General features: G+C 41.1%; 1 protein-coding gene across 1 annotated transcript; it reads left to right on the top strand.

Annotated features, from left to right (window-relative positions):
• The first annotated feature begins 1,158 nt into the window (after positions 1–1,158).
• Positions 1,159–8,706, top strand: insig1 (insulin induced gene 1). Its single transcript, XM_044040963.1, has 7 exons — positions 1,159–1,238; positions 1,631–2,042; positions 2,145–2,525; positions 3,703–3,827; positions 3,973–4,139; positions 4,983–5,082; positions 6,557–8,706. Exons 2-7 carry the CDS (start codon positions 1,985–1,987, stop codon positions 6,584–6,586), a joined length of 861 nt encoding a protein of 286 aa, XP_043896898.1. The 5' UTR covers positions 1,159–1,238; positions 1,631–1,984; the 3' UTR covers positions 6,587–8,706.
• Positions 8,707–10,540: the final 1,834 nt, after the last annotated feature.

Below are 10,540 nucleotides of genomic sequence, written 5' to 3'. Positions count from 1 at the left end.
ACATCAGGTCTAGTTGTTACGATTCATTCTAGGTTGCTTGAATGCTTGTACCACGTTTATGACAGTGCTCCCAGTAGAGATCAGAGTATGAGTCATCACCAAACATCTGAGTCAAGTAAATGTCATGAAGTGGATACTGAGATATAAAACTTTCCTACAAATCAGTCACGAAAGTCGGTAAAATACTTTCTTTTTTTTCTTAGTCAAGACCAAATTGACGATCCAAACAACCAACTAGTTTTGCAAAGAGCCTCGGATGAGCTGTCTGTTCTCATAAATACTATAACTGAGGGTTCTTAGTACATTTCCAGTGATTGTGGCATCACTTTCCTCCACATGGCACATCAGAGCAGCCATAAAAAGACGACAAATTCAGCAGTTTTGTGAAGGGTTTGAAGCCGAGTAATCAATATCCACACTGCGCAGTTTTTTAGCACCACATCAACAACAAAAACAACAGAACACTATACCCTGAGACAGATAAATACACTGAAAAAGGACTTCAATTCAACTTAATTGAAAGGAAAACATGCTGTCTGTTTTTGTTTACCAACTTTGCTATAGCTTATGAAGCCTCATTCACCTTTTAATTCAAACGTCATACTTCCAGCAGCTGAAATTAAGTAAATACTATTTAGTTTGGGACTTTTTGACTGTTTGGTTGAACTTTTTACAGCATTGCAACAAGTCTTCACCTGCAGCTTTGGCAGAGGCGTATAGTTCACTGTCCAATGGAAACTTTATGTTCCCTATGCATGTCCTTAGATGCACAGATGAGAAAAACCCTGCTTGTTTTTGACAGCATGTACGCAATGGGGGTAGGTTTGTTTTCACCCCGGTTTGTAGAAACCCGTCTGGGTCGCTTCAGGCTGTTACACAACGCGTCCGTGTTATTGTCAGCCATTGAAAGACTTTCAGGGCCCCACGAGCACTGAACCCTTCTGTAATGCAGTTTATCACTGGCTGACGTGCAGGGCCTCCACATCCACACTCCTCCTTACAAAACCACACCTCCTTTAACCTAGCCAAAAGTTCAACAACCTTTATTTTTTTCCAGCAAAAACAGGGGGAAAAAAAAGTTGAACCACTAACCCCGTTTCTCAGGTGCATGCTTATAAAAGTGCCGCACCGGAGCAGACTGGATTAGACTTGTGGAACGTTGCCTTCTGGATACAACAAAGGGGGAAGAGACACTTGTAAACGTTGACCAAGAAGGATCAAGTTCTGAATCTAACCTGGTGAAAAAAAATTATTTTCTTAGAAAACAACTACAGTTCTAATATGGAGAGTTTAGTTTTAGTTTATTGTATTTCTTGTATTTCCCTTTTTGCATATTCCTTTTTATGTTATCTACATTATAGTAACATTCGTATTATATGCATTTGTCTGTGTATAGATAGATAGATAGATTTGTTTTTACTTTATAATAGTTAATATAGGATGTTTTTATGTTTTAAATGTTTTGTATTTTCTGTTTCCGTTTCTCGGGAAGGGAATGTAGCTACTTCCGTGGAAAAAGTGATATGTTTAATGTTAATTATAGCTCTTTAATGTGTGTCTGGAGTCAGTGTTATATGATGTTTTGCAGCCATTTAAGGTCGGCTCCTCAATGCTTCCACTTTCACTTCAGCTCCATCTGCTGCTGCCGGCTCGTCACAGTAGTCAGTACCGGACGAGGGGGCGTGTGGGGCGGCGTCACGTCATATCAGCCGCCGCGCTCTCATTGGCTGCCGAGTCTCACCCGACACAGCTGTGATTGTTTTCTGCAGAGGAAGCCGTTCGTCTGTGGTATGAGCTCTGTGCTGCTGTGGAATGGAGCAGTGTATGTGTGCGTGCATGAGTGAGTGAGTGAGTGAGTGAGTTTGTGCGTGTAAACGATGATGTGAACAAACAGAGTGACTGTCATCCTTGTTGTTGAGAACAGGAGAACGAGGCAGAGGAGTTGTGGGCTTGTTTTTCTCCCCTCATCGTCTTTGTGGCGCGAATGAACACAAGAGGAGGTTTGTGTTTCGACCAGACACTGAACACGTCTGGAAACCGAGGTAAGGAGACATTTCTAACTTACGCTTTAGCACCTAAAACGCCACTTTATTTCAAGTCTCGTATTCAGTTTCACGACAGTGGTGTTTTTCCTACTCTGTCAGCCCTGAAGTGCCAAATGCCCAGACTTGAAGACCACTGCTGGAGCAGCTCGTGTGCATCAAGAGTAGAAACTAAACACTCACCATCCTCATCATCATCCTCATCGTCGTCGTCCTCTGGTGCAAACTGGTTGGCACCCAAAGCTGAAGAAATGATGTCCATCATCACCTCGGTGCTCAGCAACGCCTATGGCTCTCTGCACGACGTCCGGACCGCCAACCTGATCCGGCGGGGTCTGGTGCTCTTCACGGTGGGGGCGAGCCTAGCTCTGGTGCTCAACTTGCTGCAGATACAGAGACATGTCACCCTGTTCCCCGAAGAAGTCATGGCCACTTTGTTTTCGTCCGCCTGGTGGATCCCACCGTGCTGTGGCACAGGGGCAGGTGAGTTAATTAAAAACATAAGGTTTTTGGCCCAGTTTGTCTGTGGTTTGTTGCCAAGTTTAGGACAAAGGAATGTTGGAAGGGGAGGGGTTACACTTCTGCAGCCTTTTCTAGGTAAAAACTGAAAAATAAATCAATTTAAACGACATTTTTCAATCGTGTATGGTTGCTAAAAGTCAGGGAAAGGCACTTCTATTGTGTTTGTTTGGCGTTGCACACGAGTGTAGGTTGTAAAACCGGGCAGTTTAACACCAAATGGGTCAGGAAAACGATTCGTTGCCAAAGTCGCTCCTGCAGACAGCTGGCGTGTGATCATGAGTTAGTGAATCATCATTCGGGTTTGTTTTTGTTGGCTGTTGTTCAAGTTTTCATATCTGGTGCTAGTGCAAGTGCAGACTTCATGGCAGTTAGTGTGTGTGTGTGTGACTTTGTGCAAACGGTAGCGATTCTCGAGCTCTGATTGGTCGCAACAGCCGGACACGAGGCGAGCTGCTCGCTGATTGGTCGGTGTCATAACGGGTGAGCTGAGGGGGCGGAGCCTTAGGCCAGGAGCCCGGAAGTTGTCAGCTCCTCCTCCTCCCATGTGCTGCAGGGGAGAAAACTACTGGTGTGACTTCATGTTGCACTTGTTAGGTCCTTGTTTACAGTCTTCATTTGTTAATTGTAATCCTTCACCACTTAAAAACTAACTTTATTGTCAATTTCATGTCTTTTAATGTAATTTATGATTATTAAGGCGACTAGTTTGCACACTTGGATCCATGCACGTAACGTTTAATGTAAAAGAAAAAATGCAAAACTTTCACTATCTAGACATTAATCAGGACTGTTCAGTTTATTTAATGCCAGGAATTACACCTTAATGTGCTTAATTTGTTTCCCAGGTGTTTTCTCTAGTTCAAAGTGAATGTATTTAACTGATGGCAAATGTTTGCCTCAGTGAATTGATTTAGAGGATTCATTTGAGCTGCATTTCCTATTGGTTTTCTTCTATTTATTGATAAAATGGTACAGAAAGGTGCATGAATCATGAAGTTTTAAGGGCAAAACAAAAAAAAGGAAACGTAGCAAATATTCCTACACTGCAGCTCTATGACAGACGTCGTCCTGTGATGTTTCACAAAGTTCCTTCTTCACGTCTTGTTTTAATTTGGCTCTTGTTTGCTCCTTCCTGCAGCTGTTGTCGGCCTGCTCTATCCCTGCCTCGACAGCCATTTGGGAGAGCCTCACAAGTTCAAGAGAGAGTGGGCCAGCGTCATGAGGTGTATCGCAGTGTTCGTCGGTATCAACCATGCCAGTGTTGTATCCTTTCACAGAGCCCTCCATGTTGTCCATTCATAATCACACTTAGAGTCTTAGTAGGGCCGTACAAATATTTGAGTTAAAAACAAATACCACAGTGGCAGCACACAGTTGTGTTTGGTCCTTAACTGCTCTTGTTACACAGAAACTAAACTTCGACAACAACGTGCAGCTCTCCCTGACACTGGCGGCCTTGTCCTTGGGCCTGTGGTGGACCTTTGACAGGTCCAGGAGCGGCTTTGGCCTCGGTGTCACCACTGCTTTTCTGGCTACTGTGATCACACAGCTGCTCGTCTACAATGGAGTCTACCAGTAAGTCACGCTTATACGTAAAGTCTTCCCCTTTTTTATTTTTGAATCACAAGCATTTTGTTTTCATTCTTCCCTGGTTGCATACCACACCCACAGCCGTTGTGAAGGAAGTAAATAAAGACCGTGGAAGTAAAACTAAAACCGATCACATGTTCAGTACAAAGTCATTTCTTGCTAATGTATTCAAGATATGTGTGGCAGCTTAATTAACAGGGCCTCCAGCTTCAGTGGCAAACCCTTGCAAATATGCAGCTCATGGTCTACATACTTTTGTCTATGACAAGAGTTTCGATAATGATGAATATGCAGCTCATGCTGATTTGACAAGGGAGGAACACAGGGTGAGCAATGAGGAGGGATACATATGTACAAAATCATAAACTATTTTGATAATCAACAAATTAGTTTGAGTATTTTTTTTTTTTAATTAAATGAATAAAACAAATCTGATTTGAAGTATGAATATTTTCTGCTTTCTCAGAATAATATTGGGTTTTTTTTTTTGAGAGTCAACATTTTCAAGAACCAAACAACTAACTGATAAAATGATCAACAGATTAAGTGACGATGGAAATAATTATTAGTTGCAGCCCTATTGTTTTCCAGCATGTGTAAGGTTCAGAATATTTTTCCCCCATTCCAGCTGTGACCTAAAAACATGTTTTGTGCATGTCAAAACTGACACACTGCGTGCGTGTCTCATTTTGAGGTTTTGCCTCAGGAGGGAAAAAAAAAGAGCCAGAGGTCACACTTTGCTCCAGAAAAACATCCCGTGAACTGCTTTTGGAATTTTTAAGGATTGTTTTTCAAGGTTCTTTCTCTCTCCTTCTCCCTCTCTTTCAGGTACACATCGCCAGACTTTTTATATGTGCGCTCCTGGCTCCCGTGTATATTCTTCTCAGGCGGCGTAACTGTGGGAAACATAGGACGCCAACTTGCCATGGTAAAGTTTGTAACATCTGTAACAAGAGTCTGATAAGTCGCATTATATTTTAAACCACTTTTTTTATGTCTGTTTTTCAAACATGGTTCAGTGCTGCTATCAGTCCAACACAGTCTTTTTGCTTAGTGGTTCATTTATTTGATATTTAAGGCGTTTTCTTTTTCAATGTCCGATGTTGAGTATCATCCCTTTGTAACGACGGTGTTTGACCAAGTTCTAACTTCTACAGAAAGACAATTATGATCTATCGGTTTGTCCCACGTGATCAATCAAGAATGATTTTAATATACATTTAATCGTAAAGAGCTTTTAGCTTGTCTTACATTTGAATAAGACTTTAGAGAACTTCTCTCGTTACGCCACAAAAACACTGTGATCCTGATCTGGACGCCGTTCAAATTTGACAAATGAAGAATTTAATTTCGGTTCAACCACCTTTTGACTTCTGTTTTGGAAGTAAAGTTGTGCACATAGCTCCCCGCCGCCCCCGTCCCTTCATAATTATCCCATCAAGTCAGCTTTGATGTCTCCATTAAGCCCGTGCCCAGAAGCCTCACCTCATTCTGTCTGTAAAGTAAGAGTCCCGTCACTCCCTCAGTTTGACTCAGTGAAAGCGTGAAAGCAGATTAAGGGCTGTTGTTTTTCACAGTCGTGCCCAGACTCCGAGCCAGTCGGGACTCGGCCGACCGGAGGGTCATTGGCTTCTTGTTGTTTTTGTTTGTGACGAGGCCTGAAGGATGTTGGCACAAGTCTCCACTCGTGGGTTTTGTTCAGTGTTGTTTTTTTTTTTGGTTTTTTTTGTCTTCCTTTAGCTTCAGTAGGTCAGCGATGACAGGGAGTTTTGCTGAATGCATCAAGTTACAATCAAATGTAGCGTTGTGGAGAAATGTTGAAATATAACTGATAAGTGGGCACACAAACTGCTGAGACTTAAAGTCTGGCTGCTTAGTCATAGATAAAGTGAGTAATGAGGGAAGCATTGTGCTGTCTGTGCCGTTTTTATTCAAAATGTATTTATTTTTACAAAATCATGTGCTGACACAAAATTCTGACCAAAAAAAGGGAAGTGAAAGAAACATTTTCTTTACTGAGAGTAAATCTGCACACTCAAATTGATCCGTCTCGGGAAGTGCACAGGAGGGGAATGTGCACAGTGTGGTTTCAGCCACAGGTTTATTTTCAGGTTTTTTTTAGTTTTGACTTTTTTGAAAGAAACGGAAACTAATGCGTCTCATTTGAGTTTCTGGCCCCAGTCGCCGTCGCGCTGTAGTTTGTGAGCTGATTTACATCCTTTGAAACCATTTTGTTAGTTTATTTGATCGAGTGGACTTCAGTAGTAACGGACTTCAGTGTCCACTGACGGCAAACAAAACTGTGTCATAACATGTACACAAATAACCAGATAAAATACACTTATACATTAAACAGTGCACAAGAAGAAAGCAACTTAAATTAAATTATTTCTCCTCCTCAGGGTGGCGCTGAGAAACCTCACATGGACTGAAGCGGCGGAAAGAAGCGAAAAACCAAGTGATGGACGCCCCGGCGCAAAAAGTGGACTAGTTATGTGAAGAACGAGGAGAGGAAAGACTCATTGTTTTGACTTGGTTTGTTTTTTATCACAAACAAGAAAAAGAGAGCCCCTCATCCGACGTGCCATGTCCTCTGCACCTCCCTCCGTGTGGCCAAACAGCCGCTCCTTCCCTCCGTCAGTTGAACTCCATCAGCATTAAGGCTTCCTTGCCTTTTTTTTTTCCTTTTTGTTGTTTGATTTTTTTTTTTTTTTAAATGAACACTTGACTCGTTTGATTTTTTATTTCACACTGAAAGTGTTTATCCTCCTGCACATTATGAGGTGGAACCATGAGTTCTTTGAGTGTGGATCTTGGTTTTAGCAGAGAGAACATGCTGATGTTGTGTGGGGGGGGGAGAGGGGTGGTGTCCTAAAATGTCTGATAGTTTTTTTCTTCTTCTTCTTAAATGTAATGTGATTTTAAAAGGGACATGCATGAATGGGCAAAAAAAAAAAAGTCTTCACTCTCTTGTAGAAATGTATTAAATTGTCACAGCGGCTCCACTGTGGCACAGAGGAGAAGTATGTCCCCAATCATCCAAATAAGTATTTATTCAGAGGACTGACCCCAAAGCAAATGAATAATGATTCCCATTCTGAAAGAGAGCGTCTGATACTTAAGATTACTTAAGAGAAAATTGAACTTTTGTCTTTCAAGTGACCATCAAAAAGTGCCATTTAGTTTATGACCGATCTCTACTGGACTTTGTTACGGTATCTTATGGCGCCTTTCCACTACATGGTCCTAGCGCGGCTCGGCACGGAATGGTTATTGTTGCCTTTCCATTAGCGACAGTAGTAGAGTCGATGCCCAAATGTAGATCAATTGAAAAGACTTCAGCATCCTGAAAACGTGCTTTAGCAAAGGAGACGTCTTAAATCGCAGTATTTAACAGAGGAGTCTGGTGTTTTTAGCGACAGCACTGCTGAAAGCCCGCGATCTTGAGCCGAAATCTTTTTAATCAACTGATTCTAATGACCCGGTTAGCAACTGAGTCAGTGAGGAGGTATTATAGTCATGGAAAACCAACCAAACCGTGAAGAGTCCAGCCGTGCCGAGGCTTGGTGGGACCATGTAGTGGGAAAGCGTCATTAATGTCCCGGTTACCTGTGAACAGTATCACATTTAAAGCACCGACAAAGAAAGTATTTGCATGGAACTTAAACAAAGTGCTTTAAAATCTCTTAAAATGCAATGAGTTTTTAGAGAAAAGCTATTTCTTGCCAGTTTAAAAAACAATTTCAAAAATCGTAGGATGAACCCGCCGATATCCCGTTTGAATTCACGTTGGGAACATACACCCATCCAAGCAGAGAGGACATAAGATTTGCAATCTGTGATTGCCGGTGTATTATAGAATGTAGTGCTTTTGTCACTATAACTTTAGTTTTTCCTCATTGGTACAAACATTGTGACATTAATGCTTGTATGTATAATGGCTTGCCGATGTAATCAGACTGGTGTGTTACCATACTAGACCTACAGTGTGTTAGTTAGTACTCGGGGGGGTCTAAAGGATTAAGTGCAATCAGAGTATATACATGAGACGATTTCTTCTTCTTTTTATTTATTATTATTATCATTATTATTATTTCTGACAAAAGCTAAGAAAAAAAGAAAGTATATAACTTTTTAAGTATATGCAGTGTGGGATAAAGAAAAAAAGAAGCAATAACATCTTTTGTTTTTTGTGAATTGAGTATTTTTGTCTTTTAGAATCAATACCAATGACTCTCACCAGAGAGACCACGTTAAATAAATAAAAAAACAACTCATTTACAGTAGTAGCATTACTGAAGGAAACCTGATTTATTTTTGTAAAGACATTTAATGGCAGATCACTTCAGGTCCATCTGCTCACATTCAGGTGTACTAAACTGAAGAGAAAGCTTTATTTTATTTTTTATTTTATTTCTTTCTGAGGTGGTGAAGCACCTTTATTTTGTTTTGGACGTTTTAGTGTTTCTCCGTGTGTCTGATATTTCAGCTGTGTATCGTTTTTGCTACCTTGGATTTAAGTGAAAAAATAAAAATCAGCTGATAAGGAAAATCTGTGTGTGTTGTTATCATGTATCGTCTTCAAAACGTACCGATGCGGTTCTCGATCAGGATCTGGTCTTGGTACGAGAATTCAATCAATACAATAAGTAAAAACAAACATGCTGTAAATAGAGATGTCCTCCACCATCGTCATGTCAGTGAGAGCTGCAGCTGGAGCATTGTGATTTTAAAATGGATGATTATAGTTAGGCAGTAAATAATAATATAAAAAAAAAATATTTATTCTATATTATTTATTTATTTTCTTTAAAAGGTAAAAGACAAGATTATACTGATGTGTTGGTTGGAACTCATGGTTGTGATCCATGGTATTGGTATTGATCCATCTCTAAAACCAATCATCTCGAAAATCAAAAATGTTCCTGTTTTAAAGCCTCATGATTTATAAATTAACTTTTTTTTTCTAACATGAAAAAAGACAATAGACCACATCACACCTGTGTTGCTCCTCCCTCCACTGGCTTCCTATTCGTTTCAGGATTGATTTAAAAATGTTATTGGTTTGGTTCTTCGTGGTTTGGCACCGTCTTTACCGCTCCTTTAGACCTCCTTTACACTCCATCCTGAGCTCTGAGGTCCAATAACAGGCTGCTTTTAGATTTTAGTGCCAAAGTCCAGACTTTGGAATGAGTTGCCCATGGAAATTAAATCTGCCTTCACCATTGAACATTTTAAATCACTTTTAAAGAGCCATCTCTTCTCCTTGGCCTGCACTTCAGCATAAGAAATAGTCAACCCGGATACTTCTATGTAGTTTTTACCGTTTTACTATTTTTAATGTCACTAGTTTACCATTTTACTTCTATTTTGTATTGATTTTATGTTTTATACCTTTGATGTTGCTGTGCCTTTACCTCACGACTGTTTTTCTCTAAATGGGAACATAACGTTACAAAACTGACATCAAGGTTATTTTGAAGAAAAACTGAAACTTGCCATTAGAACCATTAACTCCTCAGGATGTGAGGCAATAAAATAGGAATGATGCTAATTTCCCCGTAGATTTCCATTCAGACAGAGTTATTTTCGCAACCAGCGGAGTCGCCCCCTGGTGGTTACTGTAAGTGCTACTTCCATCCTTCTTCCACGCAGGCCTCAACTCACGATTATGATCATAATCGACTGAACGATTAAGCGTTTTCTTGATTCATTGATTAGTCCTTCGGTCCATCAAATGTTCGAAAATGTAGAAAACCGATGTTCTCACATATCTTGTCTTGTCCGCAAACCAAAAATGATTCAATTTTAGTGATTTCTTTGTCATATGGAAGCTGAAAAAACACTAGAGACACTAAAACCGATGAATGGACTCATCTTTGCAGCCCGTCCGTGTTCCAAGGTTTGACTTTTAGTCTGTAATTCCAACACGCGTGGAGTTAAATTGGCGACAGTAGACACTGACCTAATTACACGTCTAAAACAACAGCTAAGCTCTTGACTTTTTCCCCTGGTCGTCGGTGGCAACAGCAGCTCAGTGGGTCAGGAGTTGTCTAGGCTGCTGCTGCTGCTGACGATGATGATGATGGTCGGGTTTGTTGTGTCTGCTGCCAAATGGAATAGATGAGGACACTCTTTTGTCCACGGCCTCCGTCACTCTACAGAGCCATAATAATGTCCTCGGCTGCATCGCTCGCTCCCCCCCCTCCTCCTCCTCCTACCCCTCATCCCAACCCCTGAATGTAGCCTGTGTGCTCCTGTGTCATAGCAATCATGAGGAACCCCCCGTCTCTCCCACTCTCTCTCTTCCTCTGTCTACCCCCCTAGAACACGCCTTTCTGGAGGGCAGACTTCTATTTATACTGAGCAGGGGGCTGACAGTTAAC

This window comes from Solea senegalensis, linkage group LG1 (assembly GCF_019176455.1).
Source record: "Solea senegalensis isolate Sse05_10M linkage group LG1, IFAPA_SoseM_1, whole genome shotgun sequence".
Classification (NCBI taxonomy): Eukaryota; Metazoa; Chordata; class Actinopteri; order Pleuronectiformes; family Soleidae; genus Solea; species Solea senegalensis.
This window is presented reverse-complemented; position numbering and strand designations above follow the sequence as displayed.

Coding starts and splice junctions, on each gene's coding strand:
- insig1 (XM_044040963.1), top strand. CDS start 1,985: ATGAACACAAGAGGAGGTTTGTGTTTCGACCAGACACTGAACACGTCT. Junction 3,828..3,972: donor GTATCAACCATGCCAGTGTT/GTATCCTTTCAC, acceptor CTTGTTACACAG/AAACTAAACTTCGACAACAA. Junction 5,083..6,556: donor TAGGACGCCAACTTGCCATG/GTAAAGTTTGTA, acceptor TCTCCTCCTCAG/GGTGGCGCTGAGAAACCTCA.